Raw genomic sequence first — 26,361 nt, forward strand, 5'->3', positions numbered from 1 at the left:
TTTTAGAGACTAAACATATTTGGGTCTGTTAATAAACATGTTCTTTCACTACGTTCAAACACTGTGCTATTAAGAAACATGCCTCTAGACATTGAGGTAGTGTATGCATAAATTTGCTAATCTGCTATAGAATGCTGACACGTAACAGTTCACAATTGTCTACTTCCTCATTTTCACTTGAAATTAAGGCTACTGAGGGTTAAGAATTTGAATCAATATATGTAAATAGAAATACTAGAAATGAAAAGAAGGGAAACAATCTTGAAAGGTCTCAAAGGAATGAAAGATATGTTTTTGTTAAGGAAAAAATCGACAGTAATTTTGTCCTACAGTAGTTGCTTAGAGGTTGATTAAAGGTTGTTCTGGAATGAGAAAGTGGAAAGTGAAGGACAAAAATGTGAATGGGTATAGAAAGTTGTAAAGAGTCTGTAGAAGGTGGGGTGGGCATGGGGGCAGGAGGGAAGAGGAGAGAAGGGGTGAGGTGGGGGGCATATCTTATTTATGTGGTCAAGCTGGCTAAGAATGAATGCATTTGTTTATAATTCTTTAAAAAATGAGCTCAACAGTGTACAGGTGTAATTCCCTGTTCAAAGGACAAAGTTTCTTGGATTCTGGGTCTGTTCTTAATAAGAGACTGCAATTATTGCCACTTTGGTTACATGGGTAACTAAAGTTGTTTCACAGTGACCTGTGATTTTACTTAATCAAGTGTTCAAATGCTTCAACAATTTCCCCAAATCAAATTCTATATGAAATCTTCTTGACCTCTGACTGAGATTTCCCAGGGAACCCCTGGAAAATCTCAAAGGATTTGGTCTGCCTTGTAGAAAGAGCGATGTTAAACTAATGAGATTTATTTGATATGTCAAATTGCACAGCAAGCATTGCCAGATAAGAGATGCTTAACTTTCCCTAGCTTATATTTTTATGGGTATATATTATTAAGCATTAGGTTGGTGCAAAAGTAATTGCGGTTTTTGCAGTTTTTAACCTTTTAAACCACAGTTACTTTGGCACCAACCTAATATTTCAGAAATTGTGTGAAATGTCTAGAAACTTGTCAATGTCATAGCTGTCCATGATATGTCCTGGCATAATGTGATCAGTCATAACTCCAGTTATCTTAAAACGTTGAATGTCACAGAGACAACCAAATTTCCTTGTCAGTTGCATTGTAATAAACACTCACCAGATCTTTAACTATGGACATTTTAAGCCTTTTGTCATTCTCAGGTATGATGCTTTCCTGAAAATGCTTGCCACCAGCTACAGGCTTAATTTTCAACAAAAAAGGACTGCCTCAGAAACCCACGGAAAAGACAATAGTAGGTACTCTGGTGTACAGGCTTCTGATGTCATTGCTTATGTAACTTTAAGATTATACTACTGCACTAACTAATGATTTCCAGAACTAATGGAGAAACTCATGGGCTCATAAAACTACTAACCCAAAGTTAAGGAAGACCTGAATTTATCACATGGGACTGAATAGACTGGTAAAGAATAATTATAATTTCTTCTATGACTTTTTCTTAGAGTGTTGCTGATTCTTTAATGTTCTATTTTTCTGGATTCAGGGAAACTTTTTCTTAAGCTATCCATAACTTACAGCAATTTACTGGATTATATCTTTGTAAACAGAAATGAAACGTCTTTTCTCCTTGTCCGATCCTTCCAAAATTTGGAAACTCGTATTGAATGTTCCTATTTTCATGGCAATATAGTTATTTGAATAAGTTCAATAAGAATTTGTTCTCCTTGTAACAGGACACAACTGGAAAGACTGGTTATATTACCAAGGCTTTGACTGGAATGTCATATTTGAGATGCGCATAGAATCAAATATAACCAGTTTTCAGGAATGAAATTTGACTTAAAGGAGCCAGAGCTTACAAAGCTCTCTTGAAAAACCAGCCTGGTAGCCTTACAGGGTTCCTATCCTTCCGGGTAAGGAAAGCCACTTCCTGGCAGGCCCAGGGAGCTTAGAATGGTTTGGGGACTTTGAACAGGAATCCATCCAAATCTGTAGGTGAAGTCTAATGGTGAGTTCTTGGCTTGGTCTCTTAGCTCGAGGCTTTTAAAAGTCCAATCTAAGATTCCTAATAAAAGTTCCAGCAAAACAAACCTTAAAAGGCCTATGTCATCAATTACTATTCTTGCTGCACATACATAAACAATCAGGCCAAGTTTGATGAGACTAGACTTGTGTGCAAACAAAACTAGTCTTACCTTGATTATCTTCGATAAAAATGGGGTGTGATTATAGAGAGAAATTTTATGTTTCAATGGAAAAGTATATTAACAGATTTATCGTGGATTAACAGATTTTGAATCCTGTTCATTATTTATGTTTGCCTCTTTATAAGCTGGATCGTGCTGAAGCAGGGCTCGGCTGGCCTGTCAGCCCCCGGCCTCACCTTTCCTTCACCTACCTATAGCTTAACAATAGATCATACCCCCGTGGCCTGAGCTTGGAATGTCCTGTCCGATGAATCATGTGGCCAGAGGGAAGGCTCCATGCAGACCCCCAAACCTTCATGCAGCCTCTGGAGGAATGCCCAGATTTTTTCCCTTAAATACCCCCAGCCGGTCTGAGAATGTTAAGGAAGTTTTTGGAGGTGTTAACCTGCTGCCCTCTCAGACCACAGTGCTCTGATAATAAACGCTTATTCTATGACCCAGCTCTGGTGTCGGTCTACTGGCTGAGCGGCGCAGGCAGCACGAACCCTGGACTCAGACTCGTTTGGCCTTCGGTTTCACTGCCATCTTGTACATTTTTGTGAGTAATTAACATTTTCAATTTTCTTTCACTCCTGACTTGGCATCACTAAGAACTAAAACTGCCCTTTTCCTGAAGCCTTGCAAGCTGAGGCTGGACGACTTGATATAAGTTGAAAGGACTTATCAAAACAGTTTGCGCCACTCAGGAAGTTCACCAGAACATGGTCCTTTGAGCCCCGGGAAATAACCTTGGCTGAGACTGCCACTACCATCCTTATGCCACCACATAAAGATGATTCTAGACCAACATTTAGAACGTCTGGACTAAAAAAAACAGTTTATACTCTGTTCCAAGTATTATTGTTTTTCCTTTTGTTTCTCCATAAATCTATGTCTTTTTTTCTGTTTGTAAATGTCTTACTTCCCAACTTGTAATACAGATCTCTCCACAGCCACCACCTCAGCTTCTGGTCTGTGACACTTAGGAAGGTTTAGACGGGAAATAAAGGGGTCCGGAATACACCACTGTGCATAAAAATTATTTTGAGTTGAAAGCATTTGGGAATCAACACATACAGGAAGAGGCCTCTTTATCTGCTGAAAAGCAGGACCTCCTGGAAAAAACCTAATGGTCACAAATCCTCTCCCCTGGGAGTTTCAGTACCACACCTGAACAGACATGGTCACAAAACCATCACATCTTCTACCTGTTCTCCTAAGAGCCCGTTGCCTTTCCTAAAAGTCATCTGTTTTCCCACAATGCCCTCTCTCCCCTTCCGCTTCCTTTATTAAGATGGTATACACGCCCCAAATTCTGCCTCTTTGAGTCACAGTTTTCTCTGAATTCCTGTGTACGTATGTGAATACAAATCTGCCTTTTCCTTTGCTAATCTGTCTTTGCTCAGGCCCCCAATTACTGAATCTAAGAGGGCAGAGGAAAGGTTTTCCCTCTTCAACAGGAGAAATTGTTAAGTCCAGTGGCACGCTCACATACACCTTAGCAATACTGGCAACTTCTCTCCAGCTGGCAACTGCAGTTAGACATTAAATTAAAAAGTTTCCCAATTCTTAAAGAAGGTAACAGTTTAAAAAACAGCATTGAATTTTTCCAGTTGGATGGGTCCCAACCGTTTTCTTTTTCTCCCATTTTACAACCCTCCCCATAAAGGGGTTTAATTAACTACCTTTAGCCAAATTTTTGTCGTTATTTCCAAATATTTACAGCATAGTGAATAAGCTGTAATATTAGACACTGAAAAACAAGACCAAGTGATCAAACTAATTATATTATGGCATTGATATGATGCAAAATGTAAGACAGAGGTAGATCTGCAAATCACCACATAGTTGCAAATTCCAATTATAACTGGTTCTCTTTGAAACATCAGTTTTACACAAATGCTTATCCAGTAGCATATCATAAACCACAGGGTTAAAAGAATTCCTTCTGTCATGTAAGTGTGGAATTGGGTGCTAAAACTGTTAAACTTAGCAACAAATGATTTTTTTCAAGAGAAAAGTAATACATAACCCATAGGACGCATAAGTAAACCTTAAATAATTTTATACCTTTTAGCGGCACTGGCTATATTTGAAATTGTCTGCATTAAAACAACTTAGTTTTTTCAGGCATTTAAAGATTTTCATGCATTGTGTACCTGAAATTTTTGGTCTTTTGATTTTGTCTCACACTTCCTACCCTTAGTATAAGAAAAACCCTCTAAGTGTAAGGAAAGCCCAGATTTTAACAGTCCTGGAAATTTTGCAGTAAGGTTAAATCATAATATTTGATCGAATTCTGCTAAACCAAATATCACTATTTGGGGTTCTCATTTGTAGATCATTGAAAAACAAATGTTTCTCCTGTGATCAATTTAAATAATATCACGAGGATAAAAGAGATCACCTCATGTGGTGGCAAAGTTTCATGAAAGCACCAAGATGGAGCAGAGCGGCTAGAGTGATCAATCAGATTAACACAACCACTACCTTTCACCTAGTATTTCCTTAAAATAAAAATTAAAAAATGGAACTGATTTCAATTTTCTGCAGTGAAAATGGCAGCATAGGAAGGATATTAAAGTGTGCAAGCAAATTGCTCTTTCACATCCTTATAAAGTATTAATGTTTTCTAAAATATAATTTGCTACAGGGCTCAGAGATGAGCACCTTTCACATCAGGTAATATGCAAACAAACCATTATTTGCTCAGCAGGAAACAGGTTTTTTTATATACTCTAGTTAACAGCAAGTCTTCCAAGAAAATAAAGGCAAGGAAGGGGCATAGTAAGCCCACCCTGTAATGCCCACCCAGAATCATAGAAGGAAAAAAATAATGCCATTGAAATAAAGATGATTTGGCAATATCCTGAAGGTCAGCAGTATTTCCATAATACTCGTATGGCACAGATACAAAGTCTTGAGTGTGCGAATACTGGGGTTGCTAAAAAGAGCCACGTGTGAGGTACAAGCTAACTTGGAAAATTAACAAGCCTGGATTTAGTCTCTGCTTTTTGCTCAGTTCTTCTGAAATGTTTTAGGCTGAGCTTTCATGCTGTTTTCACAACAGAAAACAGGGTCTTTGAAGAACTGGCCACAGTGTTCCAAGTCCCCCAGTGGTGCCCATGCTTCTCCAGTGAGGTGCTGGGCAACTTTATTCAACAAGTGGTGGCTGAATAGCTCATTCAAGAAACTGCTCTAAAGGGCCTCTGGCAGGGCGTGCTCTCTGCACTGGTGATCTGCCTTCAATACTGCAGAACCTGTCTCCAATGCTGAGCGGCATTATCGTGAAGGATGTGCCTTTGTTTCTTTATACAGAAGTGTATCTTCAGTGAACAGTACAAAAGACAACGGTGTGAAACAAATGAAGTCATTAGAAATGTAAGATGGCTGACAGCCAAAGTAGCTGCACATGAAATGTAGCCAGAAGTCAGAACTTTGTGGTAAAATAAAGAATTGTCTTCTGGGCTGTGTGATGGAACTGTTTAGTTTTGTATTTTCCTAAGGCACAACCAAAGTTCTTTTAGATTTATTTTTTGGCAAATGCTTTTCATGCTGCAGGATCATAAAAGTAGATGGAAGTATCTGCCTAATGGCATGTTGGCATGCTAAGGGAAGGAAAATAGTACTTGGACTAAAACTAAGGCCAGTAGGTGAAGAAAAACAACACAATTCGTATTGGTTTTAAATTTGTACTAAGGCTAATTACTGAATACTGGAAAAATGACAGAACTGTTTAATACCTTTGCATAAGAAAAAAGAGTTTCTTTTGAAGCTATGGCTCAGGATTTAATCTGGGGCAATGTCACCATGTGGTAAAAACAATCTAGATTTTATAATAATGTATAAGCAGGAAAAGTAATAAAAATGCTAAATGGTACAGAGCTACAAATATGGTAATATATGAACAAAGGGGTTAAATCAGGTTTTTAAATCCAGACAGGTGTTATGTTTGTGAAAAGTGTTAGAATTTGTTAGATATACATTCAAACCCAAATTAGAACTAGCTGCCTTACAATGAGATCTCACTGCCATTTTTTAGCACTTTAATTTGGGGGAGTTCTGTTACAAGTTCAAGTACGTTAGAACTGTTCTTAATACTTATATCTATTTCCTTCAAAAAATGAAGGCATAAGTATTCTAATAAGCTTTATGTAAATAGGATCCTGATCATTTAGCTCTAGTTAACACATTTCCCTGGATATAACCATGGCCTCTCTGAAAACTGGAAAATATTGCATAATTTAAAAAGTCAGAGTATAACGACATTCACTAGTAACTTCAAATAAATTATGCTAGGAGGATGGAATATGGATAGGCCAGACCACCCATCATGTTTGCCTAGCCATAAAAACAGTAACAACTTAAAGATCTGTAAAGATCAAAGGAAACAGAACAACCACCTTTAACTGGCTGGAGACACATTATAGAGATGTCCTCGTGACCTTCATAAAGGTTACAAGATGACCCACCCACTCTGATTGGCTGTGGCCACACATAGAAATGCCAGAGCTGGGATGTGACAAGTACAGAACACAGTGGCAGGTCTAAGCTTGCTTTTGACGCTCCGACTAGCACAGAAGCAGACAACGAAGAACTACCAGAATCCCACTGATAGCTCTTTTTTTTTGTTTTCTTTTCTAACTTTGGAAAACCATCCATGAGGTGACTATGACAATAATATAAATCAAGGCTGACACAGCTAAGTGCTGACTCACAGCTGGCCATCTGGATACGGGGTTTTACCAGCCTCGCTGTTTTCGTTATTTAATCAAATATTAAGAAAAGTATAATTCACATGCAACCCTTGTCAAAAAAGAGGGAAAGGTTAATTTCCTATCATTAGCACAAACTCTTAACCTGTTAAGAAAAGCCCAATTTTTCTAGCATTCAATTTTTCTAGCATACATATACATCATGTCTGTTTCTTTTTAAACATCTTAGGGTAAGGGTGCGGAAGAGGAGGACAAATGAGATAAAGACATGAGCTAAACATCCAACAAGCCCCATTCCTCATTCGCTGTGTGGCTGGGAGCGTCTGTCAGAACGTCACTCCTTTGCTGCGATGGTCACAAACGTGTAGCTCTTTAAGGATTTCCTTATTCATTTGGCCAGGCCAGTGATAGGTGGTTTGCTTTGCTTTGCTTTGTTTTGTTTTCTTGGTGGAATAATTCATCAGTGCTTCCTGAGAGGCTCAAACAGGATCATTGGCCAGATTCCGAAGAGAAACTAGAAACAAGTTTAGGACAAAATGAAAGAAGAAAAAATTGTTCCATGTTATCCCTGAAACAATGAAAAAGAGCCCCTGGGCTATGACTACAGAGCTTGGTAGGTTTGCCAGCCATTGTCCTGGTAGTAATAGTCTGAGCACAGCATATTTTTTCCAGGCTTGCACCAGATCTCAGAAACTATTTTTATTTAATTTATTTAAATGTATCAAGCATCTACTTTGTCAAGCATGGAGCTGGGAATTTAAATCACCTCAGATCCTTAACAACTCTGCAATGTAGTTATTAACAGCTTTATTTTATTGCTGAAGAAACTGAGGCTTAAAGAGACTTGCCCAAGGTCATAGAGCAGTAAGTGGAAGAATTAAGATTCAAGAGCATCTGGTTCCAAAGCCTGTCCTTACTCCACTACCTTTCTACCCCACCAATATCCTCCCTCTCTCAACACACACACTCACACACACACACACACACACCCCTAGGAAGTGGATTTACCTTCACTTTTGGCCTCCATCTCAGGTAAAGTGTTCTTGTATATACACTGAAAGAAAAGGGGAGGGGGAGATAGCTCTTGAGATTGATTTTTAATCCATGCAAACTGGCTTACCGACAAATTTAACCATCATGACTCTGTATACACAAAGAATAAGCAACACTGGCATAGCCTTTGTTCTCTTAGCAACCATTTTTCTGAGTGCCTACTCTGCAGAACACTTGGCAAGATGCTAAGATAGACAGAGAGATGATCAACGCTCAGATGTGACCTAGGGATGTTTGTGATCTAGTAGGGAGCATCCACGCATGCTTGGTATGATTCCTATCACAATTACCAGTTTCATCTTTGAAGATATACATCTAATAGTAAGCATTAAAGAAGAGTATCCTTAGAATATTTTGGAAATGGTTATATCAGTTCTACAAGGATTACAATACAGGTATGAAATAACTAGGAAAGCAACAGTCTTCTTCATAGTATCCTTTAAAATGAGTCACTTCTAAAGATACCAGATTCTAAATTCAGTGCATACAACAAAAGTAAAGTTAAATATATCCCTGAAAATTTCATTAAACTGTCTATAACATACAGCATACATAGTTTTATATATTGTACACTATTTAAATGTATTTGAATAGTAACATACAGTGTATCATGTGTATATATGCAAAACATGGCTTTATAGTATGAGAAAAAAATTTCAAAACAAGAGAAAGGTGAAAGAGCACGTATAGTTGAATTTGTGGAATTTAACGTGGCTATGATGCCACTCTACTTTACCCAAAACCAGAACTGTAAAGAGGAACATGAAGTATTATGAAGAACACTGTCTTAAAATATAACCTCACTTTGACAGTTTTTCAGACATTAATTTCTAAAAGAAAGTTGCCACCTTTTTCCTTCTCTTTAGGAAAGAATCCTGGACTGGGGCAGAGAAGCCCTGAATTCCAACTCTTGCTGTTACCTTCGGTGCTCCCAACCATTTATTAAGCACCCACAATAGGGCGGGGGGGGGGGGGGGGCAAGCACTGGGCCCAGAGGTTTATACACATTTCATTCTTAAAGTTTGGTCTCAACCCTCAGTCTGAATTGCTAGAATTGATCTTCAGTTCAGTCCAGCCAGCAGAAATTGATTGTGCAATTTTCCATTGTAGTTATTGTACAGACTATGTACACTCTAGAAGCTTCCTTTAGTGCTACACTGTTGTACTTTTTGTCCCAGCAATTTGAGGGCGTGCAAATTCCACAAAGTCATCAATAAGAACAGGCCATGCACCTTCTTCATCATAATAGACATGCCATCTGCAATCCTCATACTGAAGTCTAAAAGAAGACTCCAAGGATCTTTTGGTGTTGATCATTTATGATGTTTCAACAAAAATTCATTCCATAAGTCTAAGAATTTAAATCTTCTATTAAGCACTAAATTCCAGCAGGCAATGGACATTTCTAGATCTAATTCTTTTCGTCCTGGATTCTTTGTCTGCAAAATTCAAAAAGTAAACTGGTAAAAATCCTTAAATCATCCTGGTTCTTTCAATTCTTGTTCCATCTTGGGTATCTGAGCTTTTGGTTTCTCTGTGCTGTCACACCCTGATTCTGTCATGTCGTCCATGAACTCCTGTTTGGAGAAGTCGCACTGTGTCGCTGCTCTGAACGTCCACGCAATGATCAAAACACTCACGCTGGCGGGGTCGAGGGCCAGGTCGTCACAGAGCTGCCGGATACTATCTATTCCACTTTTATTTTCATCTTGAGGACCTTTGTATCTATTATACAGTTGTTCTAACTTCTTCTTGGCCGATGTTCCTTTTACACTCTCTTGTATATAAAGTTCAGGATTTTGGAAAACAATTGTCTGTTGCAACATCTAATTTCTAGTCATTTTGAGACAAACAACTTACTGCTGTTTTTTTCACTAGATTGTGTGAAGATCATAAACTGACGAACTGTATCCTTCTGCGATGATTTCAACTTGTTCACATTGGTGTCCTCCAGGCTTCACTTTTAGTTGTTTTTAGCAGGGTATTTATCTGAATAAGTTAAGCTGGCATTACTGCAAAAGGAAGTCCTATTCAGTTTAATCATTTCAACAATCTATAAAGTAAACAGTATTCTCTGTCTTTAAGAGATCTGGAAATTGAGGCTTAGAGCCAAGTAAATAAATAACTTGGTTTAAGATTGTTACACAGTTATGAAGTGATAGAGCAAAAATCTTAACTCAGATATTTTTACTCTACTGTGTTAACTCTTTGTTTGCAACAAACATTTATATAGGTATAGTACTTAAGTCTTAAAGGGTACATGTTTTATACTACTAAATTCTCAAATCATTCCTCTGAAGTATTATTCACATGCTCCATTCAATGAGGTACCCATAGAATCAAAATTTCCATAACTAAAGCTTAAACATCCAAGCTTCTTTCATTTTAGTTATTTAGGATGAAATGTGCCTAAAACATATTCCTAAATCTTTCATGCCTCCTTTAAAAAAAACATAGTTAAGACATTTTAACACTAATATAAAACAAAGAAAAAAAAAATAGCTCAAAACGCTGCCACCAAATCGAGTCAAAATGCTTCAATTTTTCTGTATTTACTTTAACCTTCGTCCATATGCAAATTCATTTTTATGCAGGTTTAATAATTACATATATATGATTTTAGTCTATTTCATTTAAAACATCTATGTTGCTATAAATTTTTCATATTTATAATTTTAAATGGCTGAATAAAAGAATACTATATATAGTTTACTTTATGATTTTTGCCCTATTGGGTAGTTTGCTTTATTTTTCTATTATTGTTATTTTGCTAAGTTAAATAACATTGTGATAATCTTTTTGTGTTTACACACACATTTTCATTTTTATGGGTTATTTCTTTAGGATAAATTCTGAGGAATATGATAACTGGGATAAAAATATAAACACTTTATTTTCATGAGTACATGTATTGTCTAATTTCTTTCCAAATAGGTTACATCAATTTACACTTACTATGTGTGATCATACCATTTTCACTGCAACCAAAGAACACAGAAGGGAATTTCAAAATACTGTATGGACATAAAAATTATGCCATTACCAGTCAGATGATCATTTTTCTATTTGCTCATTTACTACAAATATCTCAAAAAACATGATCTGGAGGACTGGCCTTTCCCCCTTCATCCCCTTGCTTCTTAATTTAAAAATAGTTTCAAACTTACAGGAAAGTTGTAAGACTGGTATGAAGAATTCCTGTATCCCCTTGTCAGATCTCCAATTGTTATCATTTAACCATATTTGCTTTATACACATACACAAACATACACACACGCACAACATAAATACACATATGTACATGTGTATATATACCTCATAGAGTCTTTGTATGATATGATGCCCATCACCCCTAAATATTCCAAGGTGCATCACCACAAAACAAGGACACTCTCCTAACTTACCACAATACAACCCTTCCAATCAGGAAATTAACATCAATACAACACTGCTATCCAAGTCAAGACTTAATTCAAATTTTGCTGACTGTCCGGACAATTTCTCTTTTTGATCTATGTTCCTAACCGGAAATATACATTGCATTTAGTTTTCATGTCATGTCTTAACGGTTTTTTTTCTAACTAGAACAGGTCTTCAAGTCTTTCCTTGCCGCTTATGTACTTGACAGTCTTAAAGAGTACAGGACTTGCATTCTGTAGAAGGACCTTCAATCTGGGTCCATCAATGTTTCCTCATGGCCAGACCCACACCATGCATTTTTGGCATGAATACCACAAAAATACACACACAATGTGATATACAGATGACGTTACTACAGAATTGTACACTTGAAACCTATGTAACTTTACTAACCATTGTCAGCCCAATAAACTTAAAAAAAAAAGAAGACCACAGAAATGATGCTAAGCTCACCGCAGTGATCACATCAGGAGACACACTACACTGACCTGCTCCACCACGGGAAGGTTAACCTTAGATGCATGGTCAAGTTGGCTGCTGCCAGTTTTCTTCACTGTAAAGTCACCACTTCCCCTTGTATTAGTAAGCCGGGGGAGACATTCTGAATTACGCCAGTATGTGCTCTCACTGAACTTCCACCTGTCGGCCAGGGCAACCTTTGATAACCAATGCCTATCAACTACCCCTAAGATAACTGTCAAATGCTGATTATCTGTTTCTATTGTTATTTCTACATTTATTAGTTGGCATTCTTCTGTAAGGAAGAGCTTTCCGTCTCATTTGTTTATTCACTTATTTATATTAGTATGCACTCATGGATTCCTATTTTATTTAATAGGTTATAATCTGAAACTCTTGCTATTTAATTTTGATACTCAAACTATCTTAGCCAACGGACCAAAAGCTTGCTTTTCAGCCTTCATAGGGGACAGAACTAGGTAACATAAATATGTGTCAATATACGTATACATATTTATAATTTATACAACACATTCGTCTTTTTCTATATCTAAGTGTGTGTGCCACATTCCCATGAGTTCATACCAATACTTTTAATTCCATTCTTGTCCCCTAAGAGTTCCTTCTAGCTTTTCATCTTTCCATATTTGTAAATCCTTCCTGCGACAGTGGGGAAATCAGGTTTTTGTTATCCTCAATATATTTACTCATTCTCTAATCCATTCATTTATTTCCCAACTCCAGCCCCTTCCTCCATCTACCCCTCCTCGCCCCTTCCCCTCATCACCCTGCTTCCTTGCCCTGCACAGCAGCCTCTGCCCCATCACCTCCAGATTTTCTTGGAAGCTCAGCATGCTGCTACTATTGACCCCCCTCCTCATTCCCTATTTCCTGGACATTGCAGGCTACCGCCTGCACAACACTTCCTTCCCCTCAGTGCCCTGCTCTCATGAAGGGTTTCCGCACCAGGAGGAGAGAGAGAGAAAAAAAGTGAAAGGAAGATGGAAAGGGAAAGATAGAAAAGGGAAAGTGGGAAACCCTAGCCATTTAAAATAGAATTAGTATAATTTCACTTCTTCTTTAGTATTTATTAGGGAAATTCATTACTATATTACATCACACTGAGATAACATCCTTGGAACTTCTTGGGCAGTGTTAGGTTCCAAGATTTTAATTCTTAAGTTTGCTTTTTATTTATTCCTGATTCTCCTTTTGTATCATTTGCCAATTTTCCCAAGCATTTTCTCCCATATCCCTTCCCTTTTAAGTTAGGTATTTTTCATATGCTATGGGCTCAGAATCCAAATAATCAATGCAGTAAGAAGTTGCAAAAAGTAAAGTAAATATACTTAGAGCTAGAGTGTAAAGAGTTCTTCCATGATTAATAACCTTGAGCTCTTCACAGCGATTCTTATTTAGTTGTCCTGAAGTTCTTTTTATATAATTCTCAAGCAGTAAAATTTTAGATAATTCAGGATGCCTAAATAAGTTGCCCTCCAGATATGTGAGATACAAACGTATTTTTGGGGAGGTATTCTAAAAGCTTAAGTACATTTTCACATTGATTAAAAGGAAAAATTTCTTCCCCTTTTTACAAATATTTCAGCTCTCTCAATTCTTGAGACGAATTTGAGATTAAACATAGCCCTGGTAAAGAGATCGGTGTGTACACTTTCATTCATTAAGTCACTTTACAGTATATACTGAGTACTTACTATGTGACAGGCATTGTTCAGAGCATTTGGGAGAGGACAGTAAATAGGATAAATAAGCTGCTCTCAAGGAACTTACAGTCTAGTTGGGGGACGTAAACAAATAAATATATAACTCGTTATAAATGCTTTGAAGAAAAATAAGGCCTGATAAAGGGAGAGAGAGTAATATGGAAGTATTATTTGGATAAAGTCATCAGAAAGAACTTTGATTCCATTTTTGTTGTTAGTGGCTGGCCTCCAACAGACTCTTTTTTGGGGAGTAGAAGAAGAGAAGTGGCAATCGATTATCTCAGAGAAGAAGACAAATTAAGCTGGAGACCAGATACTCACACTTTTCCAGTCTCCTACTTAGGAGTTCTGGTTGCTTTTCTTTCCCCCCTAAATTTGCTCACTATAAACAAAGATATGCTAATCAACAAGAAATAGAGATATTTACATACTAATTATACTAAAAAAAAGTTTATATCCTACTTGCATTAAAATCTAGATCATCTATCAGAAGTCAGATAGTACAGCTGTCACTTTAAGGATGAGAAAAACCAAGCTTCAGAGAGAGGAAGGAGGGTACTTGCTCAAGGTCACCCAGCGGCAGAGGCAAAGCTGGAACGTAAGTCTCTGTCTCTGACATTTTATATTTACACCATCCTATTTGTAGACTACAGAAAAGAAATACTCCAATAGTAGGTTTAAAAAGTCTTTATTTCCTACCTGAAAAGGATGTGAAGATAAGAACCAAGGCCAGTTAAAAGATGCCACCATGCATGAAATTGTGTGGAAACACCTATGACAGGTGGTACCTTCTTTCGAAAGTTCCTGTGTAGAAAGGGGGAGAAAATCACCACATTAACTTATATATATATAAATATATCAACTAATGCTGACAGTCTTCGAGTGTTTTAAAATGCCATTCTCAAATATGGCAATTATTTAATTTCCTTAAGTTTGCTGTAGACAGCTGTATTGTTTTCCAAAGTGTTTATTGAGGAATAGTATTCCTAGCAAAAGTTCCATGAAGAAATAACTCTGGTCAAAATAAATGTGGGAAATAGTACATAGTTTATTATTGCCCTCTTGGAGATCAGTGATGCACATTAGCTTTGAAATGTCCTATCATAACTAAAAGAAATTATCTTCTTTTTTCCCAGGTAACCTACTAATCCACAGAACCCTTTATTCAGGTAATGTTAACACCTTATGGAACAAATGTTTCCTGGAACACACTTTGGGAAACACTAGCTACTTAGCGTTTCATTCCCTTAAGAAACTGGATGCATGCTTTTCCTCCACCCTGCGTACAACCATCATCTTAGAAGAGTACCTCACACCATCAAGTCCTTTTGTAGCTATCATTTCCCTTCATAGTGAATCTTTGAGGTGGTATTATTAGCTTTGCTTTACAGATTAGGGACCCAAACTTCAGAGATTAATTGAATTGCCCAAGTCACTCAGCTAGTGGCATAGCCAAGTCTAAAGTTCTAGATCTTCTGATTGTGTACCATACTTAATATTCTCATTTATTAGAGGGGGAAAAAAATCAATGTGAAGCACCAAATTATTTTTCTAGATAGCCCCATAAATTTTTGAGACAATGACCATCCCTAAGAACCTGCTTTGTTTCTTAGTGGCTCTGATCCAGAGGAGGACGACTTCCCTCAGCAGTGTCAAAGTGCCAAGGGGGTTTCTGATGGGTATTACTGATGCAGAGCCACTCTATTAAATCTTAGATTCTAAGCAAGCAGTATTACTTTGTTTATTTATGTACATTTAATGTCTCCATTTACTTATTTAACTTTTTATTACAGGTAATTTCAAACATGTGCAAAAGTGGGCAAAATATTAATGTACTCATTACCCAGCAGCTCCAACAACTGTAACTTATGGCCAATCTTGTATCGTTTAAAGTCTTATCCACTTCTCTCCCCCACCCAATCCCCCTCCATATTACTTTGAAGCAAATCCCAGATATTGTATCATTTTATTTCTAAATATTTCAGCATGTATGTCTTAAAGATTAAAACCTCTTTAAACCATAACCATAATACCACTTTTCATACCTAAAATATTAACAATAATTACTTAGTATCATCAAACATTCAATTATCAATCAAAGTTCCAATTGTTTCATAAACTTTTTGTCATTTTACAGTTGGTTTGTTTGAATCAAAATCCAAAAAAGGTCAACACATTGTATTTGGTTATCTATCTCTTAAGTCTTTTTTAATCTATATGTTCTCTCTCCCTCTGCAATTTATTTGTTGAAGAGACCAGGCCATTCAGCCTGCAGATTTCCCAGTCTCAATTTTGCTGATTGCCTCTCTGTGGTGCTGTTCAATGTTCAATATATCCCTCTGATCTCTGTTTACACAAAACTGCTAGGTCATAGAATTTTGAGTTGGAAGGACTTGCTAGTTTAACCTACTTAACTTGCCCATTTTATGGAAATTGAGGCCCAGAAAGATAGTGTCTTAGTGACAGACTAGGCCAGAGACCCAAGAATCAAACTCCAGTCAATGCATAATTGATACAAGATGGTAAAAGGAACACTCACCTTTCTTGGAAAATAGCAGTAAACATATTAAAGTACAAAATTATATATGTATTTCAAATTCTTATTACCAATCATTCTTATTTCTTCAGTAAAGCAAATTAGGCAGATATCAAAGACCTAGCCAACATTTGATTAAAAATCTCTACAGATGTTACAAAATATTCTTAGGTCTTAATTTTTAGGTAATTTAAACAAGTCTTCTCAGGATTTAACTTTATTGTGTTGTACATATCTTTCTAATTTCAACAATGGCAAAAGTTCACTTCAGGGCACTAATAATTCTATATGCCTATGAGGCTCTGCTTAATAGATTGATCCCAAAACTATTTCTCAAAGATTGAAAACATATCTTACCTCAGTGAAACACAAAAGATGTTATCTATGTTCCATAATAAAAATCCCAATAAAAATATACCCAAAGATGTATAACCCAGTCCTCTAAGCCATGGATAAACCCTGTGGGGATAATAAAAAGAAAAGCAAAATGAAATTTTGTCAAATCATGTCATGATCAGAGCTTGAAGTCATCACTTTCATGAAAAGGAAATGTTTTCGTTAGTATTAAACCCATCTGTAAAAGTCTGTAACACATTTGCCTATTACATTTAGTCATTAAAAGGTACTGAGAGAGAATGAGCCACTAAGACTTTTGCTAAGTGTATCAAGAAGGCAATCTGAAAGCCCACAATAACTTTATCAGTCCTATGAAATGCAAGGCAACGGGTAGAACAGATTTACATTAGGTCACCTGCTGTGTCAGGCACTACAGTAAATTAGATACACACTATACATACACATACACATACAATACATATATATGAATATAATACTTATTTTCTATAGCTTCAATGAGGCATCATTGACTTAAACTGCATATATTTAAAGTGGACATTTGGTGAGTACATTCATATATATATATGAACCAACACCACACTCATGATAATAAACATATCCATCGCCTCCAAAAGCTGAGTTTGCATTTTTCAGAATGTTATGTAAATAGAACAATAAAGTATATCCTCTTTATTATGTTTTTTCAACTTGGCATAATTATTTTGAAATTTATCCATGTAGTTTTGTGTATCAATACTTTATTTGCTTTATTGCTAAGTACTACTCCACTGTGTAGATACATCACAACTTGTTTATCTGTCCAAATATTGGTGGACATTTGTGCTGTTCCCAGTTTTTTGCTATGACAAATAAAGCAGCTATGAACATTTACAAATAAGTATTTGTATGGACATATGCTTTCATTTCTCTTGGATAAAAAGCTAGGAGAGGAATGGCTGAAATGTATGGCAGGTGAATGTTAAACTTGGTAAGATACTGCTAAACTGTTTTCCTAAGGGATTGTGTCATTTTACATTCCCACCAGCAGTGTATGAGTGTTTTTCTGTTTTACATCTTCACCAACACTTGGTATGACGTAAGTCTTTTTCATTTTAGTTGTTTCAGTAGGTGTGTAGTGGTATCTCCTTGTGGTTTTAACTTGCCTTTCCCTAATTGCTAATGTTAGTGAGCATCTTTTCATGTGCTTATTTGCCATCCATATATAATATCTTTGGCCATTGAAAAAACTGTTGTTTGCCTTATTATTGCATTGTAAGAGTCCTTCATATATTTTAAGTGTAAATCTTTTGTTGGCTATGCATTTTGCAGATATTTCTCCAAGTCTGTGACTTGCCTTTAATTTTCTTAAGTGTCTTGAAGAACAAAACTTTGTTATTTTGATGACGTTCTATTTATCAATATTTTCCTTATAATTTGCACTTTTTGTGTCCTATTTAAAAACTCTTAACCAAAGGCTGCAAAGACTTTTCCTGTATTTTCTTCTAGAAGTTTTATAATTTTAGCTTTTACATTTAGGGATATGATTCACTTCTAGTAAATTTTTGTAATGGTGTGAGTTTAAGTTCATTTTTAAAATAAAAATATCAAGCTATTCAGTACAATTTGTTGAAAAGATGACCTTTCTCCCACAGAATTATCTTAGAATGTTTATGTAAAATCACGTCAGTACAGATGTATGGGTCTATTTTTGGATGTTCCATTGATCTGTATTTCATTCTTACCACCAATATCACATTGTCTTAGTGTAGCAGAGAGTAAATCAAGTAGTGTAAGTCCTATAACTTTATTGTTCTTTTTTATTGTGTATAACTTTATTGTGTTTTATTGGGGGGGCGGGGTGGCGGGGTTGCAGTGTAGGCCAGGTGCTGAGACGTGACAGGAATATAATCAGTGGGAAAGGATACTATTTTCTGCTTCTAAGCTTACTTACCAGGGCCAATCTTCAGCTCTCAGTAGTAGTTCAAAGCAAAATTCTTCTGTGGGGTGAAATGCATGTCTGGTTATGCAGATAGCAGGGTATGCGGGAAAGAGCTAGAACTTCATCAGCACATGGTCCATGCAAGCTAAGTACAGATACAATTCTGGGGACAGACTGCCCATATATTATCAAGCACCAGAGTGTATTTTGTACTCATTTTGCTCAAAAACATTTAAAAGGTTCTTGAGCAATAGTTTATTGGATGTAAGTTTTTTTGAGAAATTGAATGTACGAAAACGTATTCTGTCCCTTTATTTTATTGATAGTTTGGCTGGCTATAGAATTCTAGGCTAGAATTCCATAATTCTACCTTCCAGTTTTGCTTTGGTTAAGTCCAAAGCCATTCTGATTCCTGATCCTTTGTATGTATATCTACCTTCTAACTATGGGTATATAAACTTGTGGAATCTTCCTTGTCTAGAATTCTGAAACTGGCATGGGTCTATTTCCACCCATTGTGCTGAATAGCTAATGGGTTGGTTTGATCTAATAACTCATATCTTTCAATTATAGAGTATTTTCATGACGATTTCATCCCTTCCATTTTCCTTCCTTCCTTCCTTCCTTCCTTCCTTCCTTCCTTCCTTCCTTCCTTCCTTCCATTTTATCGGGAACAGTGTGTTTCTCCAGGGCCCATCAGCTCCAAGTCATTGTCCTTCAATCTAGTTGTGGAGGACGCAGCTCAGCTCCAAGTCCAGTTGCCGTTTTCAATCTTTAGTTGCAAGGGGTGCAGCCCACCATCCCATGCAGGAATTGAACCGGCAACCTTATTATTCAGAGCTCCTGCTCTAATCAACTGAGCCATCCGGTCGCCCCTCCAGAAGCTCAGCCGCAGCTCACTGTCTTCAATCTAGTTGTGGAGGGCACAGCTTACTGGCCCATGTGGGAATCTAACCGACAACCCTGTTGTTCAGAGCTCGCACTCTAACCAACTGAGCCATCTGGCCACCCCTCATCCTTTCCATTTTCTCTGCAGGCTCTCCCCCCTTTTTATGTTAGTACTTCTATTCTGGCCTAGTAATATTCCTACTCAGTCTCTTCTATTCTCCATTTCTTTCTCATCAAATGATGGCCCCCAGGGTGTATGTCTGTCTCTCTTTGCTTCTGCCCTTTCCGCTGTGAAGCCCATGGTCTTGGGCAAACACCTTGCTGTTTCTCCACAGCAGTGGTGGTGAATGGGCCTAAGATTTGCGTTCCATTTATGGCTGCACCATGATGGACACTTGGATTTCTTTCAGGACTTTGCTAGTTACTAGTCTTTAGACTAGTAACTTACACTGTATGATTATTTTGCTGGGCTAATTGTTAGGGAACCCCTAATATCAGTATCTTTAGGTCTTTTAGGGTGCTCAAATTTCCTAAAAGAAGACTCTTTCAATTTTCTACCTATCGGTCTTTGTATTCAGCATGCAGAAAGAAGCATAAGGTCATCCAATTTCCTGAATTTCAGCATAGTAGTCACGTACTCACTTGTTCTTAGTAAGGCCCAATCTAGAGACATTGTTCACCCTTTCCAGAGAATAAAACTCCACTTTTACAGTTACTTAAAACTTTTATCCTATCCTCTTTATTTTAGACCCCTCCTTTACCTCCTTTTCCAAATTGTCTGTTGCTGTCAATGCCTGATACTTGAGAAAATTCTTTGATGTAAATAGGAGGTTCCTAGCCTGGGATTTGGCTATCCTGGGTTCATTAAAATAGTTAGCAGTAATTCATCTACTTTCCAGCTTCTAAATTTTATTATGTATTCTCCTTATGGGCTTATGCTTGATAAATAAATTCCTTTGTTGTAGTCTTAGTAAGGTTTCAGAAGCAAGCAAAATTAGATACCTGTTGATCTTCAATATTGTAACTCTTTTCTTTTTCATTAATTTCTGCCCTTTATTAGTCCCACTCTTCATTTCTCTTTGGGTTTTATTCTGTTGACCTTCTTTCTAATTACTGAAGTTAGATGTTTGGTGCATTCTTCTTAAGTTTCTCCATTTCTATGTAAACATCCAAGGTTATAAATTTCCCTCTAAGAACCACTTTAGTTACATCTTCTTTTGATTTGTAGTATTTTCACTATGGTTCCATTCTAAGCATTTCTATATTTCTATTATGATTTCTTTTTCTACTTGTATTTAAATTGCGGTTTTAAGTTTCCAAATATATGGGCTATTTTGGCTAATCCTGTTTTAACTAATTGTATCCTAGTCAGAGAATACGTTATGAGTGATACCAATTCTTTAAAGTTTGTTAAACCTTGCTTTAAAGCTAGCATCTGATAAATTTAATAATCATTCCATGTATGCTTGAGACCATGCATTCTTTAATTGTTGAGTGTATTAGATCATTTTGTTATTATGTCACTCAAATTTTATCTATATCTTTGTTCATATTTTTTGGTCTGAGTTACTGTTAAAATATCTCAGCTGATGGAACATTTATCTATTTCTCTTTGTAATTCTGTCAAATTTTGCTTAAAATCTTCCAAGCAAGTTAGAAATTACTATTTTTTCTACAAATTTAATCTTTTAATAATAATGCAGTGAATACATTTGTTTTAAATAATGCCTTAATTATTTTTTATGTTATTAAAATGGTTAGTCTCACTTCCTTATAGTTAACATCTGTATGGTATATATATACATGTATGTGAAAAAAAAATATATATATATATACATATATATAGTATTTATATCCCTTTCTTTCAAAATTACTGTGTATTTATGTTTTAACCATGTTTCTTATGAACAGCGCATTGCTGGATATTTTTTACCTGTTTGACAGACTTTGCCTTTTAATTGCTTAGCTTTGCCCATTTATATTTACTGTGATTAATGATATATTTTGAATTATTTCTACCCCTTTATTTTCTGCTTTATATTTTTCCTGACTTTTCTTTGCTTCTCTTTTCCCCCTTCTGATTTCTTTTGGATCAGTTTTCATAATCCCATTTACTCTTTCGTGTTTTTGAAAGTTATTGTACAATCTACTGTTTTTAGTGGTTACCAAAAATGGACATGTAAATCTAAAATTAATCACTGTACGTACCCTCTTCCCCCCAAAAAAGACCTTAGGAACTATGTAACTAATATTATCCTCTCGTATCTCATGTTATTCTGTCCACCATTTTCATTCTACATTTTTAATCTCTCAAATTAGATATTATATTAAAGTGTCACAATATTTTGTTTAGATAGTCCAACAGGTTACCATTTTTTTCTCTTTTACTGTTCTTTCTTTTGTCTCAGCTCTTCCTCCTTAAAATATGTTTTAGGAGGTATGTTAGTCAGGCGTTTGGTAAACTTTGTCCATTTTTCTTTGTCTCAACTGTCTTTATCTTACCCTTGTTCTTAAAAGATATTTGGGTATACAATTCTAAGTTGATGGTTAATTTCTCTCAGCACTTTGAAGATAACAGTCTATTGTATTTTCGCTTCCATTGTTGCTGTTGGTATTCCTTCATTAGTAACATGTCTTTTATCTCTGAATATTTTTAAGATTTTCAACTTTGGATTTCAGCTATTTCAGTATGCTTTTTTAAAGGATTCAACTGCAGATAATATCTCTTTTTAAAGTAGAAAATAATTGAATACTTTTAATTCCAACAGAAATGCTAAATGAGCAAGATTTAGGCTCTTCAGAAATGATTTATGAACATGACCACAGAATTATTTTGCCAAAGGAATTTTTTTCTTTTTCACATTTAGAAAGCTAGAGAATTGGGGAGCCTCTGGGCCAACCACTGCATGCAACACCATACCACGTTACCTATAATTCACAGATCAGGAAGGTGCCATCACACCTGTTTGTTCCAGAGCCATGATATGCATACGCTAGATACATACCAGTAAATGGATGCCTTACATATTACCACTTCTCTCCCCCAAGCTGACTTGGTTCTGAGTTCCAATCCCATGTGAATACATGTAATTGGCAGAACCTGAATGTATCTAGAACCTTACCTGCAAAGGAAATAAGGGAAATATAGCTTTTAGCTTTTTAGCATCTACATTATAGGAAGGCAACTTGAAGGAGACTGGAACGATGCTGAGTGAACTAATCTATCACATCTTCAATAGCTGAGAAAGACTTCCTTTTATTTACTATGCTTGTGAATTGTTCTTGAAGCTAAGGAGTCATGTCTTTTATCAATTCTAGAAAATCCTCACCTTTTATCTTTTTGAAATCTTTTCCCCCACTTTTGCTACTCTGTCCCTTTGGAACTACAGTTAGATGTGTTATTTCTCTGCGATGCTTTCTGGTTTATTTCTTTAGACTTGTCTTACAATTTAATTAATTCTCTCTTTAACTATATTTAATGTTTTACCTTATCCATTGAGGGTTTTTTTTTTTTATGATCTTTCTTAAATGTCAGAAGTTCTTTAATTCTTTTTCAAATCTGGGATTTCATTTTTGATAATCTACTGTTCCTTGGTCACATTTTCATTTTCTCTTTTATTTCATTAAATAATTTTAAAATATTTTATGTTTCAGCATCTGATTTGGGGAGTTTATTTCTGTTGTTTTCTGTTTCTCTTGACTTCTGCTTATGGTAACTTATTTCCTCCTCTGGATTTGGAATTATTCATTGTGTGGACATGTTTGATCTGAAATCTGGAAATCCTGAGAGGCCTACATTAAAGGTACATTTCTTTGAATATAATTTGCTTTTACTTCTCTCAAATACACTGGGACTCTATGAAAGTTGGATCAGTTTGCATTAATTTTACATTGAGGTTTCCCAGACAATGAAGGTTATGTACATTTAAATCCCAAATCTGTGTAAATGCAGAATAGTGATTACAAATCCTCAGGGAGTCATTTTTTTCCTACCTGAAAGATGTATTACTGAAGGGCAAATTTTTTTCTAGTCCAGCTTTTCGCTGACAATTTATCTTTCTGATGGTCCTGGCTTTATGTGTACATGTGTATGGTGGCGGGGAAGCAGTTCTAACTGCCCATCTTAAACATGCCGAAAGCTTTGTCTTCCCTTGAAGCTATTCAAATCTAAGGCTCTGATTTCCTGATATCTGTAAATATATTTCAAATTGATCATGATCTCAGAACTCATTTGTCACCTAGTTACAGCTCCTTCTTTAGATTTGATTGATGCTCTAGAATTTTCTTTATGTTATTTTGAGCTCAACTATGCATTTAAAAGGATGTTTGTTGGATTTTACCCAGAATTTCTACATGTTTTGTTACAGGAGAGATTTTCAGATGTCTTGTCAAACACACTAAAAGAAACAGAAGTTTTGGGGTTTCAATTTAACTTTTTTTTTAAAAATCTTTACTGATAAGCACTATTCTGAGTTCCAGGGGTTACCAAGATAACTAAGACTTCAAGAAACTTACAATCTAGTTGGACACACAGATACGTAAAAATGAATTGTACTACATGAAATGATCACCAAATAGAGATATAGAAAAGAAGCTATGGCAAGACCGATGGAAGATGTTTTTATTTCATATGATTTCCACTGTTACGTGCTTTTTATAGGTCTGTCATTTGTGTTTCTAAAAGTCTTGGTATCCTATATATCAGACTTGATTTAAGGCAAGGACTATGTTTTATGCTTCTTTACATTTCCTTAAGGCACCTAGATTAAAAACAGAATAAACTGGGGATTTTGGCTACTGGGAAGATGAAACAGACATACTTTTCCCTATTCTTCCCACTAAGTACAATTAAAAACCCTAAACATTATATACAAACAAACATAAGAAGACTCTGAAAGGTGAAGAGAAGAAGGCAAACTGGTTAGGGACTCTGGGACCTGAGTAACACTACAGTGATAAGTTCCATGTATTTTCTTTTTGCCTCATATGTCCCAGAGTTGAAGAAGCTAGGAACCCAGAAACGCCACTAGGTACAGACCAAAACAAACCAAAAAAATCAGCAAAAATCTGTTCTCTCTAGCCAAGGGACAAGGAAAGAGGCAGCTTAGCAAGCCAGAAAACCTACATAATAACTGTTACTCTGTAGTTAAACACCACAGAAAAAAACATGGCCTCACCCCATCCATGCTTCAAAGGCTGCCCGGGAGCCTAGACTTCCCTTCTCATCAGGCTGTAAGAAGCCCAACCTCTGCCAGGGTAGGGACAAGCAGGGAGGGGCTGGGACTTTCATCCCTACTTGGCAGTAGTAAGAGCCCCACTCCCTGCAGTGTCAGTGGAGAACACATGGAGAGCCTGGACTTCCATCCTCATGTGGCAACAACAAAGTACTCTCTTTCCCCACTGTGGTGATGTCAGAGGAGACCTACTGGAGAATCAAAACTTTCACCACTGGCCAGAGGTAACAAGGTCATGTCACTGAGGCGTCAGTGGAGGCCACATGGTGAGAAATAATTAGGCACTCCTGTACCACCCAGGCAGGGTGGTATAAAGAAGGCCTAGTAGAAAATGAGAATTCTACTCTAGCCCAGCAATAATGAGGAGCTCCTTCCCCCATTGTGGGCCAAGTGAGGCCAAGGAAGACCCTGTACTCCTACCAGTATTTGGCAGTAATGAGGTGGCACTCAGGGACCTGTGGGATTATAACAAAAGATCTAGCATTCACATGACTGGTGTTCTGGGAGGAGAGGAGAAAGAGGGCAGGGCTGAAAGTACTTAATGAAATAGTGGCTAAAATCTTTCAAATTTGACCAAAAAAAACCAAAACCCAAAACAAAACAAAAACCCACAAAAACAAATATATATATATATATATATATATATATATATATATATATATATATATAAACCCACAGATTCAGGAAGATGAGCCAACCTCAAAAAGATAGAACTCTAAGAAATACACATCAAGAGATACTGTAGTCAAACTTCTGAAAACTAAAGACAAGAGAAAAATCTTGAAAGCAGTAAGAAAGACAAAACAACTTACCTATACTATAGGGGAAAACAATTTGAATGATAGGATTTCTTATCAGAAAAGTTAAGGCCAAAAGAAAGTGGCACAACATTTTTCAACTTCTGAAAGAAAGGAACTGTCAACCTAGAATTCTATATCTAGTGAAAATATCCTTCAGGAATGAAACAGAAATCAAGACATTCTCAAAAAAAAAAAGGAAAACTAAGAGGTTATGTTGCCAACATATCTACCCTAAAAAGATGGCTAAAACTTTTCTAAACAGAAAGAAAATGATGAGAGAAGGAATCTTGGAATGTTAGGAAGAAAGACAAATGGAAAGAGTAAAATACGGTTAAATGTATTTTCCTTTTCCTCTTGAGTTTCTAAATTATGTTTTATGGTTGGGGCAAAAACCATAACACTGTCTGATGCTGTTATAAATGCATGCAGAGAAAATATTTAAGGTAACTGTATTTTAAATAGAGCAGGGAAAAGGCACTGTTATAGGTTTAATTACTTCCCCTCAAAAAAGATATGCTGAAGTCCTAACTCGCAGTACCTCAGAATGTGACCTTATTTGCCAACAGAATTATTGCAGATATAATTAGTTAAGATGAAGTCATCCTGGAGCAGGGTAGGCTCCTTATCCAATATGACTGATGTTTTTATAAGAAGATAGCCATGTGAAGATACAGAGACACAGGGAGAACACCATGTTATGACAAATGCAGAGACTGGAATTATGTAGGTATAAGTCAAGGAATTCCAAAGATTGCCAGCAAACTACCAGAAGCTAGGAAGAGGTAAGGATGGATTCACCTACAGGTTTCAGAGGAAGCAAAGCCCCAGTGACACCTTAATTTCTGACTTCTAGCCTCCAGAACTATAAAACTATAAATTTCAGTGATTTTAAGCCATCCAGCTTGTGGTACTTTGTTGTAACAGCCCTAGGAAACAAATACAGTTATGTAAATGGGAGGTAAGGTTTCTGTACTTCACTGGAACTGGTAAAATTATTGACACTATTAGACCGCAATGTTGTATATGTATGTAACCTA

The 26,361-nt window shown here is 36.4% G+C and overlaps 1 protein-coding gene and 1 pseudogene across 1 annotated transcript in view; both read right to left on the minus strand.

Annotated features, from left to right (window-relative positions):
* Positions 1–3,991: 3,991 nt before the first annotated feature.
* Positions 3,992–26,361, minus strand: part of ACER3 (alkaline ceramidase 3) — a 107,722-nt gene continuing 85,352 nt past the window's right edge. The window contains exons 8-11 of the mRNA XM_019726419.3: positions 16,485–16,586; positions 14,291–14,395; positions 7,944–7,989; positions 3,992–7,449 (exon numbers count right to left, since the gene is read on the minus strand). Coding sequence (XP_019581978.1) covers positions 7,396–7,449; positions 7,944–7,989; positions 14,291–14,395; positions 16,485–16,586 — 307 coding nt within the window. The 3' untranslated portion in view covers positions 3,992–7,395. The remainder of the gene's footprint in view (positions 7,450–7,943; positions 7,990–14,290; positions 14,396–16,484; positions 16,587–26,361) is intronic.
* Positions 9,000–10,024, minus strand: LOC109444779 (DCN1-like protein 1 pseudogene; annotated as a pseudogene).

This window comes from Rhinolophus sinicus, chromosome 14 (genome assembly GCF_057876585.1).
Source record: "Rhinolophus sinicus isolate RSI-liver-muscle chromosome 14, RSI-T2T, whole genome shotgun sequence".
NCBI classification, from domain to species: Eukaryota; Metazoa; Chordata; class Mammalia; order Chiroptera; family Rhinolophidae; genus Rhinolophus; species Rhinolophus sinicus.